Genomic DNA, 27,708 nt, shown 5'->3' with positions numbered 1-27,708 from the left:
GTTGTCGTGTTAGTCAGGAAATGCTTCATATCTGTGTGTGTGTGTGTGTGTGTGTGTGTGTGTGTGCACACAGCACACATGAACTCTACAGGATCTGGCTGGCACTTCTCCTGTCTGACCTGTGCTGGGTTGATGGGGCAAGAGAGAATGTAATTACATCACTCATAAAGGACAGAATGGAAGACCTACAGTAGATGTGGTTATGGAGTGTGAGCACACATGGTGGATTCAATTACAGCACTCATAGGTTAACTAAAGGGAACAGGAAAGGTTAGTTGATCTCAGACATCTATGACTAAGGGCCCTTTCACACCTACCTTGTTTGGTCCGGACTTGCGGACTTTTCAGTTTGGTCCGAATCAAAATTACAGGTGTGAAACCTCCCCCGGACCACGGTCCGGACCAAACAGATGAAATTTGGTCCGACGAAAAGAGGTAGTCTCGGTCCGGATCAAGCTGAACAAAGGTTTAGTTCGTTTCTAGTGTGAAAGCATTTCTGTATGGTTCGGATTTTCAGACCTTTTACAGGAAGTTCCGGTGGTTCCCGCATAGCCGAAAAAACAGAAGGTGGCAGGAAAAATGAGCCGTACGCACATGGGGAGAGGAGGAGACGAGGTTTTTAATTGAAGTATGGTCTGATGACATAATTAGAAGTCAACTGGAAAACATGCACAAAAAAAAGAGCTTGCATGATTGCTTGCAGTCTTCTCCTCCTTTCCTGCCGGCGACGATAAAATGTTCAAACGACGAGGACGTTCATTTGGCGAATTTGAACTAGCCTTGTGTATAGTTGGTGCTGCAGGTAATTGTGCCATAAAAATAACAATACAGTTGCAACGATATGCGTCGGTTCATGTTGTCAAAGTTACCCGCCGCATTGACAACACGCTGACGTCAGACGCACTTCCATTTACAAACCAATCAATGTCGAGATGCAGCCCACATAGATGATGACGACAGGACGCAAGTATGTCACGTAAAGTTCTTTAGTGCGCTCGCATAATTGCAGTGTGAAACCAAACCAAAACTTTCTGAAAGTATAAAATGTATCAAAATGTGAACTTTGGTTTGGACCTTGGTGCGGACTTTCAGGTGTGAAAACGCCCTAAGATCATACCCATTTAACCTACCACATACTGTGCAGGTTATTCAACGACACTGTAGTCCTGCGCTGTAAAATACTTCTGTGGCAGCTGTAACTATCACATAAAGTAGACTCATTTGCATTTAAAAATATAGGTCATGGAGTGTAGATGATTCCCTGTTAATTATTGGTAAGGCTAATCAAGTAATTAGCATGTCAGTGAAGTAATATTTGTGTAAGGTGTCCATTGTGTAGCCTATTTATTGGTGGACAATAACCGTTATTTGCCTGGCGCACTGATCCTTTGAAACCTTTTCTATGTTTTTTTTTAAGCATAAACGTATTTTGTAGTATGATATATATAAGTTATTAATTGTAAGAGTTCAAAATTTTATTTAAATTTTTGAAATGAATTGGACATTTAATCTACATTTTGTATTTACTCATTCAATCAAAAATAAGTTAATCTGCTAAAAGGTTCATTAATATATTTGTCGATAATGGGCTAATGCCAGTGGACGCTATGACCATTATACTTTTATATCACAGCGAGTAATTTTATATCACAATAAGTGCTATTTTTTGCTCAAAATGTAACCCTCGAATGTTGTATATTACATAACAGTATAGTAATGTATTTTTTTTATTTTTCTAGTTAAATAGATACTTTATAGAGAAAGAAAGGATCTATTTATTTATGCATGTATTTTAGATTTATTTTATTTATTTTGCATTTAAATTTTTATTTAAAAAATATATAGGGGTCCCTAATATTATAATACTTTTCTCGTGGACAAACCATTATTTTTTTAATCATAAATGAATGAAAGGACTGGGATCATTGCTAAATTATTTACATGAATGTAATGCTTTATAAACAGTATAGCTGATTTTCTTAGGACTGACACTGACACATACACACCGTTGTTGTATGGTATAGATCGTCATACCGCACTGCTCGAAGTCACCCTAACCGAAATATCGCTCACATTTGTCCCCGTCTCCTGTATGCTTGCTGTGTGTCTTTAAGGTGCACTGTTTCATCTATAAAGAGAAGGGTGTTTTAGGTGCTTCGACGCCGAGCCGAGTTTCCCCCTTCTTTGTCTTGTGATTGACATGTGGCCTGGTGTGATGCACCATGCCAGGCATGTAGGTAATGAAGCGGGGAAACGCTCCTGAAGGGATCGCTTGTTACTCCGTGACAGTTAAAGAACCACTCGCTCTGCCTAGGTGTCCAAATAACAGAGCTGATGTATATTTATGAAGCTTGTTAAAGGTGGAGTGAGAGAGAAAATAGAGGTGAGCGAGCGGAAGTGTCTGTTCAGAGAGAGGGCTGGAAGATTGTCATAATGTTTCCCTAGGATTGGGTTGGACGACTTAGTGCATCTTTAATGTTTATGGTTGAGCAAATAGACCTGGTGCTGTTTGCGTCCCTATTTGATCATTTTTATTCTTGTGTGGAAATATAACCTCAAGCAGTTTATTTTTAAAGATTCTGCCACACTAGGCTCTCATTTGAATCAATAGGTACCACTATTTTCCTCCACCATATACAGGTCCTTCTCAAAAAATTGGCATATTGTGATAAAGGTCATTATTTTCCATAATGTAATGATAAAAATTAAACTTTCATATATTTTAGATTCATTGCACACCAACTGAAATATTTCAGGTCTTTTATTGTTTTAATACTGATGATTTTGGCATACAGCTCATGAAAACCCAAAATTCCTGTCTCAAAAAATTAGCATATCATGAAAAGGGTCTCTAAACAAGCTATTAACCTAATCATCTGAATCAACTAATTAACTCTAAACACCTGCAAAAGATTCTTGAGGCTTTTAAAAACTTCCAGCCTGTTTCATTACTCAAAACCGCAATCATGGGTAAGACTGGCGACCTGACTGCTGTCCAGAAGGCCATCATTGACACCCTCAAGCAAGAGGGTAAGACAGAAAGAAATAGGCTGTTCCCAGAGTGCTGTATCAAGGCACCTCAGTGGGAAGTCTGTGGGAAGGAAAAAGTGTGGCAAAAAAACGCTGCACAACGAGAAGAGGTGACCGGACCCTGAGGAAGATTGTGGAGAAGGACCGATTCCAGACCTTGGGGGACCTGCGGAAGCAGTGGACTGAGTCTGGAGTAGAAACATCCAGAGCCACCGTGCACAGGCGTGTGCAGGAAATGGGCTACAGGTGCCGCATTCCCCAGGTCAAGCCACTTTTGAACCAGAAACAGCGGCAGAAGCGCCTGACCTGGGCTACAGAGAAGCAGCACTGGACTGTTGCTCAGTTTTGCATGTCATTCGGAAATCAAGGTGGCAGAGTCTGGAGGAAGACTGGGGAGAAGGAAATGCCAAAATGCCTGAAGTCCAGTGTCAAGTACCCACAGTCAGTGATGGTCTGGGGTGCCATGTCAACTGCTGGTGTTGGTCCACTGTGTTTTATCAAGGGCAGGGTCAATGCAGCTAGCTATCAGGAGATTTTGGAGCACTTCATGCTTCCATCTGCTGAAAAGCTTTATGGAGATGAAGATTTCATTTTGCAGCACGACCTGGCACCTGCTCACAGTGCCAAAACCACTGGTAAATGGTTTACTGACCATGGTATTACTGTGCTCAATTGGCCTGCCAACTCTCCTGACCTGAACCCCATAGAGAATCTGTGGGATATTGTGAAGAGAAAGTTGAGAGACGCAAGACCCAACACTCTGGATGGGCTTAAGGCCGCAATCGAAGCATCCTGGGCCTCCATAACACCTCAGCAGTGCCACAGGCTGATTGCCTCCATGCCACGCCGCATTGAAGCAGTCATTTCTGCAAAAGGATTCCCGACCAAGTATTGACTATTGAGTGCATAACTGAACATAATTATTTGAAGGTTGACTTTTTTTTTTTGTATTAAAAACACTTATTTTATTGGTCGGATGAAATATGCTAATTTTTTGAGACAGGAATTTTGGGTTTTCATGAGCTGTATGCCAAAATCATCAGTATTAAAACAATAAAAGAACTGAAATATTTCAGTTGGTGTGCAATGATTCTAAAATATATGAAAGTTTAATTTTTATCATTACATTATGGAAAATAATGAACTTTATCACAATATGCTAATTTTTTGAGAAGGACCTGTATATACAGCATAGTATAACAGCATAACATAGCATAGCATAACATAACAACAAACATGTAATAGCCCTGCCTAATTTTTCATGATCCACTCAAATCCTGACTAATAAAATCAAGTCATGTCCTATATTATTTTTTAACTGAATATTCGGTTTAACTTTGGAATATGTTACAATGCTGTATGCATTGTTAATGGCAGTATCTTCAAAAATGACTTCATCCCTAAAGTAAAAAAAAATGAGAAAAGTTGATTTGGAGCATATTAGCTGAATTTTTCCTAGTGCAGGGTGGTCTAGCAGTTCATACCGGCTTAACCCGGTAAACCGACTGAAAATCCAATTATCTATAGGCCAGTCAATGATCATAAATAACCAGTTTGGACCAGCTAGAAAACTTATGTTTCACTAATTTTAGCTGGTTTTTACACGGAGTATTCTCGTTTAAGTTACAGCTCAAGTTCACGATCTCTGAAGTCAGATGGTTTGTGTCAGTCTGTAGAAGTGCAGTCTCGAGAGTTAATAATGTGTAGTCTCTCACTGTTCAGCCCCCAGCTGTCCAATTTGTCTCCCAGTGCATGAGTCAGGAGTGTGGCCTGGCATAAACACCTCTGAAATCTGACGAGATCGTGCCAACCTCAGGAGGGCATCCCAGGACGTGGTGCTTTGTTTGCCTCGCTGAGCAACATCATGGTGTTAGCTAGCGCGCTCTGCGCTGCAGTTGCTGCTTTCTTGCCAATGGTTTGGAAAATATTTAAAGCAGCTGTGAGCAGAGAAGCTAATCCTTGCACGACGTGCTGCGCTCTCATGCCTCTCAGCCCCATACAGGGTATGCATTGTCCTTGCCCTGTCTGTTTGCTGCTTTTCGTCGTTCTCTTTTTTTTTTCTGTTGCAAAATGTTTTTCTCAAAGTTCAATCAGTAGTTTTCTTAAAAACACTTTTAAGGGGGAGATAGAAAAAAAAACAGTAGAGCTCAATTTTGCCTCCATTAACTCTTAGCATTTTCTTTGTCTGATGACTTTGTTTAAAATGGTTTCCAATTCTGTCACTGAGGTGTAAGTTATGACTTCAGATATGCCTGCTGGCACGCTGTGACCTACAGAGGCTGATGTCAGCAGCACGGCAAAGGAAATCGCTTTACTTGAGTTTTGTTGTGTTTGCAGTCTGGATTAAGTGTGATGAGATCGACTATAAATAAAACACGTTTGCATCAGTCTAACAAGATATTAATTAACATCAGAATAACTGACTAGATGTTTAAATGGCAACATAGTTATACACATTTGACAAGTGTTCTTGAAATAAATCATATTGAAGAGTGAAATTTCACTTAAATTTAAAGACACCGCAAATATAAGAATGAGATCAGAAGAGAAAGAAATGGTGTATTAAAACTACTTACTCTTTCATTTCCACAGCAGAAATTATCAGAAAAAAACATTCGACATGAAGTCCGATCAAAATTAAAATATTAAGTCACTTTTTTATTTTTTATTTTATTTCGTAAAATTCCAGTTTCATTGAGAGATGAAGAGCTCATCTCACATATGTTGCTGACACCAGTGTTATTTTAGTATTATTTATAGTATTTAATAATGTTTTGAATTGGCTTTTTAATTTCAGTTCTAAAGTTTTAGTAATTGTTTTATGTGCTCGTGTCATGTTTTCTTTAAAAGCTTTAATTTCAACTTATTTTATTTCATTTAGTTGGCCAGGTAAATTTTCTAATTTTAGTTTAAATTAAAATAAAAAATATTAGATGAAAAACTTAAAAGATATAGTTCACTTAAAAATGAAAAATTCTTAAAAAAAAAAAAAACATTTTAATAAATACCCCTCGCACACCTGGATGGTCTAAAAATAACGCAAAATGCAGTTTGAAAATAGGCCTACAGCAGATTTCCCAGTTCATTCTGCATTGGCATAAAGTTAAATTTGCCCCCTGCCGTCCCTGTTTAATAAATTCAACTAGAGTTTCCAGGCATATTCACTGTTGTTGGCTTGCAGTGGCATATTCTTGTATTTTGCTGATGCTAGTTGACGGGACCATTGTAAAAAAATCTCTCTCTAAGTGCTTAAATGCGAGTCCCCAAGTATTTTTAGTGCTGAACTGTCAGAATCGACCGATAATGCTGGCGATTGCAGTGGTTATGAGTTTATGAGCATAATTCATACATTTTATGACTCTGGTTTATAGACTGAAATAATGGTCTAGTTCTTCTGTTATTACTCTGTAAATGGAACTGAGATGTTTTAGAAGGGACATTTATGTTGAGTTCTGACTGTCTGAGACAGCTTTGGCCAGTATCAGTAGAAATCTGCTTTACTGTCCCCTCACGTTCTTACCTCAACACACACACACACACACACACACACACACACACACACACACACACACACACACACACACACACACACACACACACACACACACACACACACACACACACACACACACACACACGCACAAGCACACACACACACGCACACACACACAATGGGAGGACGGATGGAGATACTGAGAGGAGGAGAGGTCAGGGCCACGGAGAAGTGCATGTAAGACATATTGCTGTGAGGAGGACACTGGCTTCTTGCTCACTTATCCAGGGGGGAGAAAAAGTAATTTGGAGGAAAATTAAAAAATGTTTGTGCATTTACAACGGAACATGACACATCTCCCATGTTTTGTCAGCTTAGGTAATAAGTGTTTGACAATTGAATAATAAACCTAAACGTGATGTCACTGTTAGTAGTCTGTATCTTCTGTAGTAAAACTATCCCATGTTCTTTAGAGGAACAGTTTTAGATGTTCCAGATTACGTTGTAGTTTTGGGATTTCAGAGTCTTGTATGTGTACAAAGATCTCATAAACAACTTGAAGCAGATTTACTGATCGCAGATCCCCAACAGAACCGGAAGACAATACAATGCTGAATAAAGTCATAGTTTTTGTTATTTTTGGACCAAAATGTATTTTCGATGCTTCAAAAAATTCTAACCAACCCACTGAGGTCACATGGACTACTTTGATGATGTCTTTATTGCATTTCTGGACAAGGACAGTATACCATACATAGATTTTCAATGGAGGGACAAAAAGCTCTCGGACTGAATCTAAAATATCTTAAACTGTGTTCTGAAGATGAACGGAGGTCTTACGGGCTTGGAACGACATGAGGGTGAGTCATTAATGACAGAATTTTCATTTTTGGGTGAACTAACCCTTTAAGCTGAACATCCACTGCCGTGTGTGCCAGTTGATGGCCAGAGTTAAATTGCTTTGTGGACGATTTAGGATTTGCTTTTGTCTCTTTCTTTCTGAAAATAATAGCTGCATTTTGTAAGTGAAGGAGTGTTTTAACAGCTGACTTTTGCTAAGCGGTAATAAGCATGCTGTTTACTTGTTTTGACTTCTCTGTAGTTACTCTGATTTGAGCAAAACCATGTGTTTCCTTACATAGATTCCCCAAACCCTCCGCCGCCAGCTTAAACTCTTACATATGACTCGGAGAAATTCATGTTTGTCTGCGTGTGTGTTTCAGCATTAAGAGCTTCCGCTAACTCTGCACATGCTCTTTAGAGGCCCAAACTGAACAAGGCATTAGGATGCATGAAGGGAAATTACTGTTGACAGCTCTAGAAGCTGAGATGTTGCAAGATGTAACCTGTTTTTGAAATCTTTTGTGGTCCAAGGTGACGTAGCAGCTTTAACCAGTGTGACCCAGATGGCATACCAGGTCAAAACTAGGTCCACCAGCTGGCAATCAATACCAGTTTAAACCAGCCATGAGCATAAATTACCTACACTATTGAACCTGCCAGAAAACAGCAACTTCCTTGCGTTAGCTATAGTTGGATTTGAGGTATTGGGATATATGATCAGATCTTGTAAAATTTGATAATTGTTTCTGTTTGTTCTTTTTTCAGCAGAATAAATAAATTTGTTATTTTTTCAGCAGAATATATAAATATATATTTATATTTAGGGAGCATTTTCTGAAGTCTTTCATCTAAATGTTTTTTAAGGTCCCCTATCATAATGCTTTTATCAATCAGTTAAGCCCAGCCTTCTGCACAAACTGGTTCACACACTTCCATCTGTGTGTGTTTGTGTTATGGTGGGTGGCATGGCTGTTGTGGGTTTGTACACATCTTCCTGTGCCACCCAGGAGAAACAAGAGTTGCATTTCCTCTTAAATCCCTCCATGTTGATTACACTCTTTGATTTTAGCTTTGTTCCTCTCCAACTGCTGCCGGAGTGGAGAAATCTCTGTGTTTATTTATTAAAGGCTTGCACAGGCTGTAGGGCGACCTGTCAGGTCCATTAGACAATCTGTCATCAAAAGAAAGAATGTGAAGGAGAGGTTTTATAAATTGTGGAAAAGGGGTGTTAAAGGCATGGAGAGATGGGGGTCTAGGGTGTTTGGTTACGATGTGGTGCTATAAACGCGTTTAGCAGAGCTTCATTAAGACTTCACACAATGCCGACAGGAACTCTCCAGTTTCATAAGGCTGATCTATGAACCAACTCCCCAAGGCGTTTTCTCCACAAATGTCATCTAAAAGAAAGAAAAAAAAAGTTACATTTAGGGGTAGATTTACGATTTAGTAACTAGGCTTTGTTATAAAAACAATAGAAGTCTGATGCGTCCTCATTTAGATAAATGTATATAGGTAAACGTACAGTATACGTGCATGTGTAATCTTTTACTTTAATAAGGTGTGTGTGTGTGTGTGTGTGTGTGTCATTGAAAGCTACATTACAATCTCCCTTCATTGTACTGGTATCGAATTTATTGATCCAGTAAGACTGTGAGCTCTGAGATCTCTCATGCTTTACACATCTAATGTGTGGGGTTTCCTTCCAGTCACACATTGCTGCCTCTGTCCAGAGCGCTCACACTCCTGCTAATGTTTGTGTGTGTGTGTGCGTGCATGTGTGTTATTCTGCACACTTTAAACCAGAGGTGTGAGTAAGTCACACATGTTCAAATCACAAGTAAGTCTCAAGTCCCATACCATCAAGTCTCAAGCAAGTCTAAGTCGCATGTACACGCAGTCAAGTCAAGTCAATGGTTCACTTCAAGCAAGTCAAGTTTATTGATTTAAATTTAAATTTAAATCAATTAAATTTAAAGTTAAATTTATTTTTGATTACCTTGATTACCTTTCTCATACATGTATATCGTAATATTAATAATATTCGTATAATTTATTACAGCATGTATTTATGATTATCAAAATTTGGAATTATGATGATAATAATAACAATTATATGAAAAATGTTGAAGATAAAACATTTGAAGGTAAATTCACAAGTGTGATGCATTAATTATATTGGTTTTATAGTAAATGTCATATGTTTAACTTTGCTTATATATTTGTTTATGCAATATTCCCCAGACATTAACTTTCCCATTAATAGCCCATATTTGACCCCTTAAATTGATTTCCAGGGGCATTTTTTTCTAACTATGTTATAACCATTTTTTTTTCTATCCATGCATTTACACTGCAATTAAAACACTATAAATAAAGTTATGAGATTAATTAATTATTTAAATATAATAATTTTAATATAGAAAAAATTAGATGCTAAAATATAATAATTTATATTTTTTTAATTATGAAATTAAAACCGCCAATAGGTGGCGCCAAATCAACGTCTTAATGTACGAGTCATAGAAGCATTCATTCAACTGATTTGTTCAAAGCGGCAGATTCAATCTGGAACTAAACAACTAGGTCACTCAATCACAAAACTACTATTTTTCTGTGGCTTGTTTGAAACTACTGTCATTGGAGAAATAGAGCAAAACAGAGAATATTTACAATATTACATCTAAAATTTCACACCACAATATTCACTCTGTTTACTGGACTGTTGAATAAAATCATTATCATCACATTTGCAATCGCGCCAATATTCTGGAAATATTTTTTAATATCATTTGTTATAAATTAGAGGTGGGCATAGATTAATTTTTTTTAATCTAGATTAATCTCACTGGAATCTTGGAATTAATCTAGATTAAAATGGCTCATTTGAATTCTGCCGAAGGCATTCAGAATATGTGTGCTACCCAAATAATGACTAAAAGTAAGTCTTTGAGAATAGTTCGCCTCGCGTAGGGATGTGAATTTCTGCCAAAAATGCCATTCGACAATAGAGGAGCAAAAGTCGAAAGTCGAAAAATTATAAAATAAAATAAATCAATAAAACGCACAATGACAGAAAGGGATGCCAATTTCATCTTGAGCGATTTCTCATCAAACAAACTTTATTAATTGAACAAGTAACATGTTTTCGTCGTTTTTTTTAACATAGTAGGCTAATTGGAAGAAGAAGAAAAAATAAGCACGACGTAGCTCCGTTTTTGCATCGCCAAACCAGATGCTCGTTAGATCAAAAAATAATGTCATAGGCTATGTCATATGATTTTATGTGAACCTGCCTTTACCCGCAATAGCCTCCTCCTTTTTAAACAAATTAGTTTCAATCAATGTAAACTATTCGTGTGACTATATGCCCCTGCGCAATACACAGACATTACCGCGGGATGGCGGGTGTTCATTTCATAAACTGTACACAATGGTAGCTTATTTATTTTGTAGCCTATAAATTAATGTATATGTCCAACGGATAATGTCATACTTTTTAGTAGTGCTATCGTTGCGTAATAATCTGTTTGATTTTAAAATGTATTACCTGAATGAAATGAAATCGAATGTATCGTCCTGTGGAATCATTCATTCACAGACAGCTTACGAAGATGTTCAACTAATAAATATCTTCATCGCTGGCAAAAATATGATGCATTTGCAGATTTGCTTTCACTAAACTAAACTGTAGCCCTTGATGTTCTTAAATCTTCCTGTTACGACTCCGTGTCGAGTGTGATTGAACGCGCTTCAGAGTTCAGACGATTCAGTGCGTGAGGAACTGAACAGAACTGATTCGCGAACCGATTTAGACAGATCTGCCAACTTGTTTGATGAAGTCTTTGAACAGAATCGACCCAAAAGAGTGATTAATTTGTAAATTGAGCATCGCTCATGCCCATAAAAAAGATATACACCTTGTGTACCTGACAGGAAAATACCCTGCTGCGCGATTTGCGCGAAAATATAACGATATTCGAAAAAGCTATTTTATGATCCCAACCCAACTTTGAGAATAGATTAACGGCGATATTTTTTTTATCGCCCGATAAGAGTCTCACGATAACGCAGCACGTTAACGCCGATAACGGCCTACCCCTATTATAAATATAAAAATAACTTGTACTAGGGACATTTTTTTCTACATCTTGAATTTTGGGTGCACATTAATTCTGCTCACATTGCCCCCCAACCACCTGATAACATCTGACCCTGCTTCAAGAGAAAACATCAGTTTTCTATGCTGTTTTTCGTCATTGGAAAGAGCGACATATTTGGCTTTAAAGCATGATTTGAAAGAAACTGTGGCAAATGTCAGCGTGAATTCATGCACTTTATACAAAATATATGCCACAATTATCATTTGAATCTACTGACAGCCTTAAAGCTACATTTGAAAACATAATATTGTATAAAGAGGCATGCTGTTTTGACCACTATTCTCTCTAGATTTAACGTTAGTCAAATTAACTATAACAACAAGCCACATAGCTTACTTTTAGACGTGGTGAATGAAGTTCGAGATTGTGATAATCGTGTCCGATATCCCTTGCCAGTTATTATGCGTACAGCAAATCTTCTTTTATGAATATGGTCAATTTCTAGTGTTTAAAGCCAAAAAGAAACGAAGCTGGGAGATGTTTTTGTATTTAGCGCGCTCACCGCGCTGTATGTTTTTCTGTGCTCTGTGCGTCACGCAATCGAGCAGAATCTGATGACTGGCGTCAATGGTTCCGTTGCTTCATTTTGGTCATCAATATTGCGATGATTTATATAATATTGTATGAAGTCATTTTCGAGTCATACAGTTCAAGTCAAGTCTCGAGTCTTTGGATCTCAAGTCCAAGTCAAGTCATTTTCTTAATTTAGTCAAGCAAGTCTCAAGTCCTTAAATTTGGGACTCCAGTCAAGTCATGTGACTCGAGTCCCCCATCTCTGCTTTAAACGCACACATGTTGTGAGTACATGACGGTAAATCTGCACCTGCTGAAATCCACAGAAAGCCATGATCTGCAGAACAGTCAGAATTCCCAAAAATACAACACTTTCCCAGCCCAATTATGTGTTTATTACATATTTTTGTTTTAATGAATTGGCGAATTAATCATTGGCTAATTAGTTTTTCACATTTCGATACATTTCTCTCAAAATCTACCCACAAAATGTGGAAAAAAAATCTGCAGGTCCCATCTGGGTCTAAATGATCTTTATAAAATATATCACATTGGTCCTACAAAATGACTGATGTCAGTCTTGTTTGCTTTGTGGCAATGAGACTTAATGTTTATTAATGTAATTTTGTGGGGAATTGTAGACAATGCAGGCTTTACCGCAGTGTGGTTGGTGTCTTCAAATATTGAGCTATTTTAATAGATCATGTTAGCCTAATTTGGGTTCTTCAACCCTTTTGGGAGACTTTGGAGCCGTTTGCACATGCGTGTTTGGAAAACTCTGTGTGTGTTTGTGGTGTGTGTGTGTGGGAGAGTAGGTTATGGTCTTCAATTCTGTTCAGTTAATTTATGACATCACATCAGAGGAACTTGGTCACAAGGCCACTGTGCTAAGTTCAACATTACATCAGATACACAACTCCCTGTATCACATGCAAACAACCATTCATGTCCAGCTCAAGGGGTCACATGTCTGTTATGGCGCTTTTCCATTACCAGTACCAGCTCGACTCGACTCGACTCGCCTTGGCTCGCCTCGACTCGGCTCGCTTTTCGTTCCGTTTTCCATTGCAGAAAGTAGCCACAAATAGTACCCGGTTGTCATAGCGACGCCTTTCGTTCCTCGTTGCCCCATCAAGCTCTCGCTGGATCCTCTCTTCGGCAACCAAACAAAGGAATGTCTGCACCTCCTCGTTTGACCACGGCGTATTCTTCCGAGTTGCCATAATAATAGTAGTAAGTTTAGTAACTATCTCTGGCTAAACTATTTTAAAAAGGCGGGGTTATTCTGGATACTCCATCTGGTGCGTGCAATGATGACGCAGTGAATAGTGACGATTCTCTCTGACCAATCAGCAGTCGGCATTGTTTTCACGTCACATTTTAGTATCGCCTTAGCTCGCCTCAGCTCGCTTAGAACCTCGCCGGAGGTGGTACGAAAAAAAGTACCCGAAAGCAGATACAGGTACAACTTTTACACAGTTGAAAACCAAACAAAGGCGAGTCGAGCCGAGCCGAGGCGAGCTGGTACTGTGTAGTGGAAAAGCGCCAATAGATTTGAGAGAGTTCTGGTGGACCACATGCTCTTCTAGCTGATTCTGAGCTCGCCTTCCTGTTTCTGTCGTATGGTTTAATATTGATCAGTCCTAATTGCTCATGACTGTATGGTGCTATCCTTTTAAACACATGGTCCTTGTTGCATGTTTAAAGTGCAGCTTGAGGCTTCTTCTGGTGTGTGGTCTCCTGCAGCCTGTGACAGATATCAGGCCTGCTCGGACTCAAACTGAAGGAGAGCATTTGGTTAGAATTACTCTGCATTAATACCCTGCATTTAGCCTCTCCTATGCTGTTAGGACATTTCATCAACCACAGCAGAGAGTTAGATCTATTTTAGCCCTCTTTTTTATGTGTGAAACCATAGTGATAAAGGCTCAACGGCTAGCCACAAGAGAATACCAGTGTACTGTGAGCGTTGCTCCAAATTAATTGTTGTGTCTTGCCAAAAGATGGTGTTTGCAGTGCTTTTCATTCACTCATTTAGTTGACTATATTTGTGGAGTAATGTAGCGAATAGTGAGTTAGGGCATAGGGGCAATTTCGTTTACAGCCTATGAGACCTTATTTAGCTTGTTCAGGTGCGTTTAATTAGGTTTGGAACTAAACTTTACTGGAAGGTGGCCCTCAGGAGCAGAACTGGACACCCCTGGCCTATATGATCTTTGATTTACTGCCACATGACTGATCATCATCTCAAGCACTGCTCTCTAGATGCTTTATCTCTCTGACTGTGTACCTTTCCATCTTGTTTTCCTTCCCCTCTTTATCGTTGTCTGCTTGTCAAGAGGCTGCTGAGGTGCAGATCTGTTGTGTTAATTCATCAGCAAAAGCCTGGCCAGCTCCTGTCTATTGGTTGCTTGTAGAAAAAAAACTGTGGGGCCCCAGTCTGGGTCTGTCGTGTATGGAGGTTTTGTTGATAAAGCCTCTTTTTATTGGACCAGCTGTAGCACTGAAGGTGGCCAGCTCTCTCCCATAACCTGTAATTCAGTTTGGCATTTATTTATTTCTGTAAAAAACGAAAACGCACTGCTTTCTTATAAATCTATTACATTTGGCCCGGACTCCGCACTGGACGGCAGTGACTGGCGATGGCAATTTGTCACTCAAGCATGTTAAGCTCGGTTGTGCTGTCCATATGCGGGCTGCCCGCGGCACAGCACCAGTGCCAAGCTGATCAGCGGAGTTGAAATGATAACCGCTATCCTGTCTCGACACAGACTTGCTTTTGCAACCTTGCACAGTCGCTGCAAGCATACCCACTGGACAGAATGACATGGAGAGGAGTCAGGGGTCCAATCTTTAAATTTGAGACGATGTGTGTCACCTATAAGCAATTCAACGTCTTCAGGATCACCTGAAAGCTACAGGCAAATGATTTTGGTCAGGGTTGGAGCTATACTCTGCAGGAAAGTGGACTTCGAGGGCCAGAGTTGCCCAGCCTTGATGTACAGTGTCCGTGTAACATGTTTTTTTTCTAAAAAGCGTCTTTCTCCATTTCTGCTAAAATATGGATGCAGAACCATAAGCAAAGTTGCAAGGTTTTCAGATAGCTTCCGGAGGATCATACTCCAGCTGAGCAAGTCCAATGCTCTAGGTTCCCTTGGCTCTGCAGTAGAGTGTGTGTTGCGCAGACATTCCAATGCAGTGAAGTAGAGGGTGTAATGGGGTGCCTCTATTGGCCTCCCGCACTGGATCACCTCTCTCCCTCTCTTTATCGTCCCCTCCATTGCTTTTGCTCAGAGCAAACCAAACAAAAGGACTTTCTTGTCATGGCTGACTCTAGCTGTGCCTCGTTCTCAAACCAATTACTCTCAATCTGCATACGTCAGACCAAACAAGCGTGGACATACGTGCTGCGGTGCTGACCCAAATCTTAGGCAAATACCTCTATGTGTGCTTGTTTCTTTTATTCCTCCAACATCTGGAGGACACGTGTAGAGGGAGGAAGAAGCGCTTTAATATTTTTGCTCTTCAAGGCCCCCCCCCCTGCCCCCCCAACCCTGCTCTGTCCTTTTCGAGGAATTCGTGTTATAACAAATTTCTTGATGTTAAGAGAAAGATCTCAGTTGGCGCTTGGCCTACATTCTTTGTTGATAAGATCCAGGACTGTGGGGCTATATTTAGCGTCTTTCATCTGAACAGGCTTCAAGTGCATTTTTAAAAGAGCCCATTCGTGAAAGTATAGTCCCCCTCCCTGCCTTCTCCATTGTCATTACATATTCATCTGGGAAAGAATACACATGAACTTCCTACATGCAGGTAAAGGAATTCTTCTTTTGTTCATTCATTCTTCAATGTTAATATGTAGATTCACTCTATGGTCTGATTGACTGATACTTGGTAGAAGAACTCTTCAGTGTTCAGGTTTCTAAAGCAAAGATTTTGTCATTGGATAGCATTTTTAGAGTCAGTTCATTTTTGCTGAAAATTGTTTTATTTTATAATCTAGTGGATTTGTTACAAACTAAGTGTTGATGGTTGTAACACATTTAGCATGTTTAGCAGATTGTTGGCTGATTGTGACAGTTAACACTCTAAAGCATATCCAGCAAGTAAAATTTTGAAGTCACATGTTAAATGAATTCCCTTTAAAGAACTACTGCTAAAAATATTAAAGCTAAATATAGTCAGCTTTGTTAATCAACTACTTAGTCATTTGATGCTAACAGAGCTTTGCCTTTTCCATTGTGGTGTGTGCACGTGCTTCTAGATTGTCACTCTCAGGGTATGCTAATGCTGCTGAACAGCCTGTCTGGAGGGGATGTTTGCAAAAAAATATTGCAATAAAAAGAGAAGTTTCTCTGACTGTACAGGTCAGGAAATGCATGCTCAATGGCGGTTACAGACAGATGCTCTGTGTTCATTTAACCTCTGTTGGGTCTTTAAACCTTTCGAAAAGAAACTTTGTATTTACCTAAAGCAAGTGATGTGTGTCTTGTTGGCTAGTGGGGATCTTCCATCCTCATTGCGTATGCCCTCATTGGAATGCTTGAAGTATGCTAGGAGCCCCAAGTCTCACTTGGGCCGTCTATGTGATGGGTCTGTGTATGCATGAGTGTGTGTGAATGAGAGACACTTCTCTTCGCTCTGTCACACACCCATGTGCTCCTGGTGCTCATTAACGAGGCTCAGAGCTCCTCCGGGATGGAGCAGAGGGGGTTTTGGGAAGCAGGGTGAGTGTTTGTACGTGCAGTGTGGGTAAGTGGCGTCTCTTAGCTTGTGCCAGCTCTCGGTGTCTCGTCACATATGAGTACCGGTGCTGCCAACCAACTCTGCCAGTCCATGAATGAGCCTGGCATCATCACAGACAAGCATCAGAAAACTGTTCCTGGCAGTTACTTTCTTACAAGTTTTATTTGACAGAAGCAAGTTTGTGTGTATGTGCTTGTGCAGATTAGCTTCCTGTATATGATCCTTAAGTCCAAAGTATACTTCAGTTTTGTAACGGGCGCTAGTGTACAGCCGGACACATAGCATTTCAATGTGTACTTAATTTGATAGCATGTGCAAAAAGCACACAACTTTGTCCAGTTTCTGCACTATTTCTTTCTGGAAGTTATGACCGATTGCAAAATATCTTCTTTTGTGTTCAGTAGAAGAAAGAAATTAATGCATGAATGAGTAAATGACAGAATTTTCATGGGTGACCTACACCTTTAATGTTAATACATGTATTATTGTTATCTTGTTACAAGTCCATCTGATTCTGATCTGTTAATTTTATGTCTTATTTAAGCATTTAATTTAATATTGTACGTTTTGTAATTAATTATATATATGTGTGTGTATATATGTGTATGTGTGTGTGTGTGTGTGTGTGTATATATATATATATATATATATATATATACATATATATATATATATATATATATATATATATATATACATATATATATATATATATACATATATATACATACATGTGTGTGTATATATATATATATATACATATATATATATATATATACATACATGTGTGTGTATATATATATATATATATATATATATATATATACACACACACACATATATACATATATATACACACACACACACATATATACATATATATACACATACACACATATACATACGTATATATATATATATGTGTGTATATATGTGTGTGTGTGTGTGTATATATATATATACACATATATATATATATATATATATATATATATATATATATATATATATATATATGAAGATACTGTTTATCTAAAGTTATTTAGTTAATTGTTCTGCACATTTGCACACAATTTTATTTAAAAATTTTTTAATCAAAAGCAGGTTTGCTGGTTTATTTGGTACACCACATTGAGTATACTACTCAGTACTGTCAGACTTTGAATATTAAAGTGCAAAATAAGAGCTGGGTTTGCTACTGTTACAGTTTGAAACCATAGAAGGGTAAAAACATGCCAGGCAGACATTGATGTTAGCAACACAGCTACAACTAATAAAATTGATAATTGGTGTGTTTTGTAGTCTGCGAATAATCAAGCATTGACAATAGTCAATCATATCGGTGGCACCATGGGCCCCCAAATAAAATTCTGCTTAGGGCCCCATAAAGGCTTGGCCCAGCCCTGAGTACACGTGTACTATGCTGATAATGAAGTTTATGGCACAGGCACTGTACACACCCTTTACCTTACACGTAACAACAAACTGTATAACAGTATAAAAAAACAGTATACTTTGGGTCAGAAAACATACTACATGCTAGTATGCGAATGCTTGGTCAACACATTGCATTCGTGTATCGCTGTCTGTAACAAACCAGTGTACACAAGGAGGGGCAATAGTGTAACCTTCAAATGTTGAATTGAATTTTGTGTTGTTCAGTTAGCTAGCTATAAACATGTTGACAGTTTGATTAAAGTTTGGATTACTTGCTCAATGAAATTCTCTTTGACCTGTTGTTCTGTCAGTACAATAGATGAGTTAAGTTGATGAAAACAAGTTGAACATTTTATGCTGATACCCTCTATAAAGGCCACTGCGACTAGACTAAGAATGCAACACATACTTGTTTTACATTTACATTATGTACATATACTTTTGTTCATACTTGAATTGTTTTATGACATTTCAGATTCTAGATGCAGTTTACATACTACTTACTATATACTCTCATACTATATGAAAAAAATGTGTTTGGATTCACAATTAAAATTACTATCATGACAGGATCTATAGTAAATGTGGGCATTTCAATTCATCCCAGTTTTTAGAATTCTTAAATGCCAAACTGTCACTTCTAAAGGAGAAGTGTAAAATTAACATTAAATGTAAATTTTATATCTAGTTGTATGCCAGGCTATATGTTCCTGAGAGATGGGTCTCTTCTGAGATCAGCAGGTGTATAACATGAGAAAGGTGAATTGCCATATGTTCAGTTATCAAAACTTTGCAATTAGCTTCTACTCTGACTCCTAGAAGCCTTGGCAGTTTGCACTTCAATGGACGCCACAAAACGCAATCTAACACTGAATATCTGTAGTTGTGCACAGCCTCTGAGACTTGTCATTTGTTTTAACATTGAAGGCTAAAATATGATTGCTCCATTCTTCTGATCGTTGTTTTTATTGCAGACTAGTGAGTCGTACTGCACTCCTACAGCTCTGTTAACGCCAGTATCCAACTCAGCATTTTTTTTTCCGAGCTGTAATGCTATATGTAGCGCAAGAAGGAAATAACTGTGGCGATTTGCCAGGCATTAAGAAAAGGGGGGTGACGGAGAGGAAGGGTGGAAAGGAGAAAAGAAAACAAACTTGAAGGCAAAGCGTTCGTGGTCTGCTCCCAGAGTTGAGAGAGGAGTTTTTGAGACGGAGAGGTGTGTGCGTGCTCTGAGCAGTAATACTCTATTCAGAGAGCAGCGCTGGCTCGACGCCAGACCGCGAGGTGATAGTGAGCGCGGGGTAATTGCCGCCTACCCAGCAGCCTGCTGGATTGTGCTCTTGGGATCCAGTGACAGCATCACGCCTCCTGAGCGCTTCAGCCCACCTTGCCGTCTGCGCGGAGCGCTGTACGCACAGTCGCACGCTGTTATTATTGCCGTCTCTTGGCATAGGACCCTGGCCACAGCGCATTAGAGCAATATTATGTAGGTGATTCTTTAAACTGACTCATGGAATCATTTGCTAATTCTTGTGTCTGTGAGAACTGTGCTGTGGTTGTGCTGCGGCTTTGCATGCAGGCTATTTTGAACCGCGCTCTGTCTGTGTGCAGGTTTGTGTGTGTGTGTGTGTGTGTGTGTGTGTGTGTGTGTGTGTGTGTGTCTCTAACGAGGTGCTCTGGTGGTTTCACACACCACACGCCCAATCAGCTGCTGTCAGGCTTTTGCAGCGCATCAGTGCGTAGAGTCGTCTCGAGGTGTGTGTGTTTGTTGACATGTCTGCTGGGAGATCTGATGTTCACCTGTCAGTGTCAGCCCCCGCACAGGAACTCAAGCACATGCACACACTCCCATGTCTTTTGTTTCACTAAGCCCCACCTTCTGCTTAACCCCACAGGAAACAATGCCACAGTGCAAACCTTACATTTCTAATTGAGCATTTTCTCAAGATTTGGCAAGGTTTATGTTTAGAAATCATTAAATTGGCAACAACAAAAAAAAGCACTATAGCTTTCAGTTAGAGTTGGCGGAGCTTGCTGAAGGTTTTGTGTCTTTTATAATAACTTAGCATTAGTTTATTTCAATAATTTTGTTACCTATTCCTGGGTTCAGACTACTCACTATTTTTGTCTGTTACGATAGTCAGTGTGTCAGATTGTGCAGTTTTGACTCCTAAATTCTTGTCATGTCGTGGACAAGAAACATGTCAGACTATATGTTGCTTCCCGACCAATCATCACTTGTCGTCTTTAACGATGTGCGTGCAATCAGTGATGTCATCGAGAAGACTGAACTAGTGACTGACTTCCGGAAACAAGAGCATAAACAAACAATGGCTATACTAGCTTAATGCTAATTCCATTACTCACTGGGTTGCTAAAGAATTTCCAGCAGCCATTACTCCAGTCTTCAGTGTCACATGATCCTTCAGAACTCCTTCAGAAAGAACGCCCTAGCAAACACATAGCAATGTGCTAAAAATCCTTCTGAACACCATGGCAATGGCATAGCATCTCCTTGACATCCACCTGCTACACCGTAGCATTGTGGAGGCAATTTTTGCACATGCAGTCACCACTTACATTTCCAGAAAAGGATAGTCTAGTTTGGTGTTTTTGTTTTTTGTCGGACATCAAAGCATCACACAAAGAGATCTCTTTCCCGGATTTAATTTAGTAACAGTTAACCAAGGTATTTTTTTTTTTTTTTGTGTGTGTGAGTCTAACTGACATGCTTCTCTTTTAGTACAGTGACTGCGAATAACACAACGGCACGGGAATGTCTGTAGTTCCCCTCTCGAGGCGAGCGCTCTGAGAGAGAGAGAGAGAGGAAGCAGTTATTGTCTGTGTGGGAAATAACAACGGCTCTCCGAATGTTAACAAGTGCATATATGTGCAACCTCTTGTGTCTTTCATCTCATCTACGATGAATTCCACTGAAACTTATGTACTTACTATATTAAAATATATAATAATTTGCTACAGTGTTCTCCCTTGCAAATCTAGCAGATTGAAAGTGAATGATTGAATCTGTTTTGGTTGCCTTGTCTTGATAGTGTATTATAGCATAATATATAAGCATTACTGAAATATACAGAACTTAGAAATTTACTCAAGTCCTTCCATATAAATTCACCATTGCTGTTTTGTGCCAAATCCTAATTTTTGTACATCAATTTTATGATCAAGTCATTCTGTAATGTACTACAGTTACTGTCTAATGTCTAAATATTTGATCTATTAAATATAGTATAATTTTAATTGTTCCCATCCCCAGAACCATTTTGACTTCAAACAGAGAAAATTGTGTTGCGATTCATATCAGTTCCTCTTGTCTGACAGCAAAGACATTGCAATGCCCATTTCAATCAGTCCACAATTTTTGTACAGGATTTTGAACAGCTTTTATTACATGGGTATTCACAGCTTTCTGGACCTTTTAAGACCTTTAAGAGAAGAATCCTGATGATTCCTGAAACAAAATTCGCAGAGCGCACTACAGTTTTAATTCTATACTTAACAATACTACCGTTTGGGGAAGGTGTACAGTTAAGCGCATTTAAAGAATTACTTCTATATCACACTTTTGCTATTTATAGAATGCCTGTGAGAACCTGATCTGTGTGAGTCATGTTGCAAACGATTCTATAGATAGATTCAGAATTGTTATCAAGGATTGTTGTCTCATGCACTGACCTGTGTGAGTCTTGTTGCAAATGATTCTATAGATAGATTCAGAATTGTTATCGAGGATTGTTGTCTGGAAAGGAAATTGTATTTTTTGGAAAGGAAGTTCTTGTCTTTGTTCCATTTTTTTAAATCTCTCTATTAGATGATGCACTTTTTTTAAATGGTCCAAGATCAAACAAATAATTGATTCTAAAGAATAGGGGAAATTATGTAATCAGGAACCATCACAATAACACCATTTGATATTTGGTGTTGAAGCGTATGTTTGTGCGCATTTAAGTGTGAGAAAAGTGCTGTAGATTGATTTTATTTGTTTACTCAAGCAGCTGCATTGATATTTTTCTCTACTATAGTGCTGATCATCTCTCTCTTTACAGGATGATAATGATGGGATGCCGTGGTCGGAAGAGCGAGTGGTGCGGAAGGTGCTTTATCTCTCACTGAAGGAGTTCAAGAGCTCACAAAAGCGCCAGCTCTGTGACGGCCTCAGCAATGGGAGAAAGGGACCTAATGGTGAGACACACTTTCAATGTTTTCTTCACTGAGCATCTAAACACTCAGATTAAACTGTACGTTTTTGTTCAGTTTTTCACCAGTTTGGTACCATCACTTGTTAAAATGTTAAAATCTCAGTTATTAGAGCATTTTAGCATTTTACCTTTCAGTACAGTGTAAAAAATGACTTTTGTCTGGTCAAAGGAAGTTCCTAAGGAGGTTTCCAGTGAGTATGTGTAAAAGTGCCATATGATCCAGGTTACTTCAGAGCTTTCGAAGTCGTCTGATAGCAGCGTGTCTGACGTTGCAGCTTGGCACTGTGGGACTTCACTTCACACGGGCCTCAGAAAGCCAGAGCTTTCACTAAAAAGAGCTCTGAGACTCTAAAAGGAACAAAGAACAGGCCTCATACGTATGAGTCTGCACAGCCAGACAGAGACGAGGGGGAAAGCCTTTTCTTGATATGGGCTTACCCTTTTTATCACTCAGTTGGGAAATGGAAAGAAAAATAAAAGAAATACAACAGATGGGAGACTTTATTCCCTTTCACCACTTGATGGCTTCTGTCAGAAGTGAGAGGACTCTTCTCAAAGACTTTACTTGGAGAAGACAGCGCATTTAAATTGATGTTAACAAAACAAGGCTTTGAGAAATAGAAGTTCAGTCTACATAGTATGTCAAAATGTATTACAATTAACCTTCTAGTAAAGTATTCTTTATTTTTAAACTAATATTTGTGATCACGGAGGTAAAACTGTTGCAAACATGGTTTCATGTTACTTTTAAGGTCTTGTTTTGTTTTAGAGTTAGTTGTCTAATGCAAATATTTTCGAAATATTTTTCTCAGATATTTTCAGTGCATCGTCTGCTAAACGATTGATGTCGAAAAACAGCATATCAAATGGCCTGTAGTTTTTTTCAATTTTCTCAACTACTCTGAACAAAGTTTATTGTATCTGATCTGGTGGTCGGCTGGTGACAGGTAGAGCTCATCCCAGTGGCACTAGCAACAGCATTTCAAACCCCCCACCCCCCATGTAAACATGCAGAGAGATCAAGCTGAAGGGGTTTCTGTTGAGACTATGGCAGGAGGCTAGATATACAGACTCTGAATAATCTCTTAAACTGATAATGTGCTCGTATCACAACAGCTCTTAATCTTGTTTTCTTGTTGTCGTACGTGTTAACGTTGCGTTGCTACCTCAGGGTAGCAGTAATCCCTTTGAATGTAGGGTGTTTAATGAAGGGTGATACACAAAGTCTTTGTTCACAGATGCAAAAGCTCAGCATGTTTTGACATGAAAGGATCAGCATCAGATTTAGCTTCCATCCATACATTAGCATCTATCTGTCTGTCTGTATGTCTATCTGTCTGTCTATAGACACTTTTTTTGTCTGTTGAATCACTTCACTGTCACAAAAACCCCACTTGCAATATTAGTCAAGCAGTTGTAATTTAATTATACAGGATCGTCTCCCTAACTCTCTACAACCCTTAAAATTAAACCATGTGAGTATTTCTTTTTTAGGGCCCGAGCACCGATGGTGTGAGGACCCTCTTGGAATTTCTCTGTTTATTTTTCTTTTGTGTCTTTAAGACTAAGTAACAATACACCTGACATAATTATTTGTAAAATTCTGTGAGGCAAACAATGCTAACTAGTCAGCACAAATCTTTTTTTTTCTTCAAATATGTTGTTCCTAGAATAACATAATAGTCAGTTTAATATATATATTTTTAATGGAGCAGTTTATTGAACCTTTAGACAATTTTTGTTGTTGTTGAGAATCATATACATCAGTTTTTTATGATAGCCTACATAAATTATTATAAAGTGTCCATATGGAGCTCATTCTTGAGGAAGGAAAAACCCTCAGACTGATCAAAAGTATGCAATTTGGAGTAGTTTCTTATGTTTAAATGGCAAGTTTCATAATACTCTTAACATGAGGTATTCTTATTCGTACTTTATAACAATCAGTAAAGGTTTCAAAGCAAAAAGGAACGGGGGGCATTTTGAGAGTTAAACTTAAAGGTCTTTTACTTGTTAAAAAGTATTAACTATCAATCAGACGAGAGAAGGCATGTAGTAGATTGTGTAAAACAGGTTTTTCTGCAAAGTTTTGATCACGTTGATAATTTAGAGGCCTTAGAAATTTGTCAAATATGATAGGGTTAATGAAACTGGGAAGTGTAAACATATATAATGAATAATGGTACATGTCTTTTTTGAATTCTCGGATCAGTTTAGGGCTGGGCCAAGGTCACCGGCCACTGAAATAGCTCCTAACCAGGAATGATGCAGCAGGTTTCCAGGGACAAGCAATTTGTGTCCTTTAGTGTCGTAATGCAGTCTAGATGTGCTTTGTGTTGTGAATACATTTTGAGCATCAGATCTGAGACTGTACACTTCTATACCACATTTCTACATTCTTTCATCTTCTAAATGAACTAATGGGCTGCACATCATAACACCACACTGCTCACGCAACATCCCGCTCTCTGTGGAAACCAGGAGGTGAACGTAGACACTACGGGCTTAGTTAAACACGCATAAAGATTAGAGGCCCTGAAGGACAGACGGTTGATAAACAGTCACGCGCTCTCCCGGCCTATATAGAGAGAGAGAGAGAGAGAGACAGGACGTTTGGCTCCGCAAGACTCCGACTGTCTTTCACACAGCCACTCAAGTGAGACCAACATATGTAAAACACGGCACGGGAAGCGAGCAGCCCGCGTTAAGCTGTTTACATCTGATCCCTCTCCACCCACGTTGGCTTGGCTTGGCCGGCTCTCTCGGGTTTTGGCTTCCCGTGTCGTGATGAAGGCAGAGGCTCGCGAGCTTGTTTGCTCTTGCACTTGAGGAGTCGATTTGGATATAGGACACAAGTTTTTTTTTTTTTTTTTTTTTTTTATTCTGCTTTTCTATTTGGAATTAAACCATCCCAATTTTAAGACAATGTTTGACCTTATGAGAATAGAGCTCTTAAGACTTCACTTGAATGCTTTGAAGTTCAGCCATGTTGGTCCGTATATGAGAGAGAAGCATTTTTATAGCGTTTCATGTATGCGTTGGATTGCAGTTGTATTGTAGTTTCTTTCTTCTCCAGCTGTTTTTCCCGGCTTGTTGGAGATTTGATGTCGCGCTCTGGGAATATTTGGTGATTCTGGATACTCGCTTAACGAATGTTACTAAACACGGAAATTAAATCATCTGACCCGTATAAAGGAAGGTTTAACTTGTAATCCTGGTTTCTCTAGCGTTAATGGCCAGAGCTCTTTAGATGTTGTATATTACCCATTTCCCAGTGTTGAATACTGACCCAAATAAATATTTTTCTAACTCTTAATGTGAAATATTTATTATTTCTTTATTACTTCTTTTTGCTCATTTAATTATAATCATCATGTCCATTGTTTTCAAGACCAATATCAGTTCCAGACACGTGAAACAAAAGCTTATGTTATTAGTCAGTGTTTATTTGCCAGTTGAAACCCAGTAGCGTTGAGATGGAGTGTGGAGACAGAGAGACCTAGTCTTCAGCTATAAATATAAATTATTGTATTAAATAAATAGAATAGTAATGAAAACACTACTCTACTGAATTGCAACTAATTATAACCAATACTACTGTTGATATCCTGCTTACTTCACCAACTTTCTCCCTAATTGTTTGTGTAATGATGCACCGTCCCATTTTTACAACCTGGAATTTGCACGTTAACTCATTGGTGAAAGCACAATTTCAAAGTCTTAAGTTGACTTTTGTCAGAAATACTGGAACATTACAAAATGTTCTTGCTTCTACAGTTGGACTCTAAAGTAAACCATCTCCCGTTTCCCATTTGCTCGTGCTCAATTTCAGTTCTGCATTGCATGATTAAAATAAAACCATGCTGTGCTGATATTTCATCTTATTGCATTACATCTGTAGGTTGTCACCGTTTCTTATATTTTTTTTGCTTTTTCTTTCTCTCTGTACAGCTTCCTTGTCAAATGGGCAGCTGAATGGATGTGGGTCTAAGGGAGGACATAAAGAGGACGGGTCTCTCTCTCGCACAGATGGAGGCAGCGAGGGCGGCCCGGCCAAAAAGAGGTGAGTGACCCACTCTCGCTCTCTCAGAGGTCAGTGTTAAAAAGTCGGTTGGATCCCTGGCGAGAAAATCCAGCTGAGGCAACAATTTTAAAGACAGCTATGTAGAGAGTATTAAGAGATGTCATTATTATGACCCAAGTATGGCGTTCTCAGACCGAGATATTTCACTTACTGAAGATGTCAGACTTCCTGTTTTTAATTTCCCTTATTTGTTTCTATTTCTGGCTTTATTTAGCAGAAAATGACAGTCAGAAAAAAGGAGTCTGAGGACTTTATAACAAGTAGTAATTCTTTGAAATGAATTGCTGTCATGGTCGTTTTTAATTAGTCACTTTAAGAAGTGCTTAAACATTTTTTTATTATTAATTAAAAAGCAAGAGAGTTAATGTGTCCAAGTGCAGTCAGTAATTAATTATTCAGCGTGTAATTTTTTTAGGATGTTGTAATCTGTGATTTGGAAAAGCTCTGAAGAGAGAGGAGGGATGCTAGCAGCTTGGTGAAGAAACATACTAGACAGGCTTTTTTTTTTTTTTTAGCTGTGCCTTTGAGGCAGAGGCTGGTTGGAAAATGGTGAGAAAGACCAAGTAATGGGTCTTTTTCATTTGGAGAAATATAAGCTGCTAATTTCCCTGACCACACTGAGCTTGCAGTGCACTTTGTGCTGTTGATTCATATTTTTCATCAAATTGCCTAGTTGTGTTTGGATTCCGACAAAACAGCTTGTCTTGTGATTTGTGTGATATGTATTGGTGGAGTGGAGGACTCAAAGGAATTGTTCACAGAAAATGAAACTTCTATCATTTCAAACCTGTATCTTTTCTTACCTGCAGCACAAAAAAGAGAAATTGAGAATATTGTAGGCTACTAGTTGTTTTTTTCCCCTGCATTTACAATTGATTATGAAGTTTCAAAAAGGACGGAAAGGCATTTTATTGCTTTGTTGGAGAAACAGGTCAAAATGTAAGTTGTTATTCTATGACAATCTTGATATCTGCTGTAGTTCTCTTTTTTGGATGTTCATGAAAGAAGTGACTGTTTCCATTTGTGTAGTCTAATGAGAACAAAACGCCTTTGTTTGGCCAGATTCTACAATATCAGATCTAGTTTTCAGATCATTCAATCCCAGAATGCATTGTAGAAATCTCAGTGAAATAAAATCATCCAAGATGGCTGACATTGAGAAATGTCAACTGTAAATATATTTAA

General features: G+C 38.7%; 1 protein-coding gene across 1 annotated transcript in view; it reads left to right on the top strand.

Annotated features, from left to right (window-relative positions):
• Positions 1–27,708, top strand: part of jarid2b (jumonji and AT-rich interaction domain containing 2b) — a 123,326-nt gene that overhangs the window by 46,308 nt on the left and 49,310 nt on the right. The window contains exons 2-3 of the mRNA XM_077196465.1: positions 22,287–22,422; positions 26,391–26,502. Coding sequence (XP_077052580.1) covers positions 22,287–22,422; positions 26,391–26,502 — 248 coding nt within the window. The remainder of the gene's footprint in view (positions 1–22,286; positions 22,423–26,390; positions 26,503–27,708) is intronic.

The sequence above is a fragment of the Siphateles boraxobius genome, unplaced genomic scaffold, assembly GCF_051911475.1.
Source record: "Siphateles boraxobius isolate OS27281-9 unplaced genomic scaffold, OSU_SipBor_1 35, whole genome shotgun sequence".
Classification (NCBI taxonomy): Eukaryota; Metazoa; Chordata; class Actinopteri; order Cypriniformes; family Leuciscidae; genus Siphateles; species Siphateles boraxobius.
This window is presented reverse-complemented; position numbering and strand designations above follow the sequence as displayed.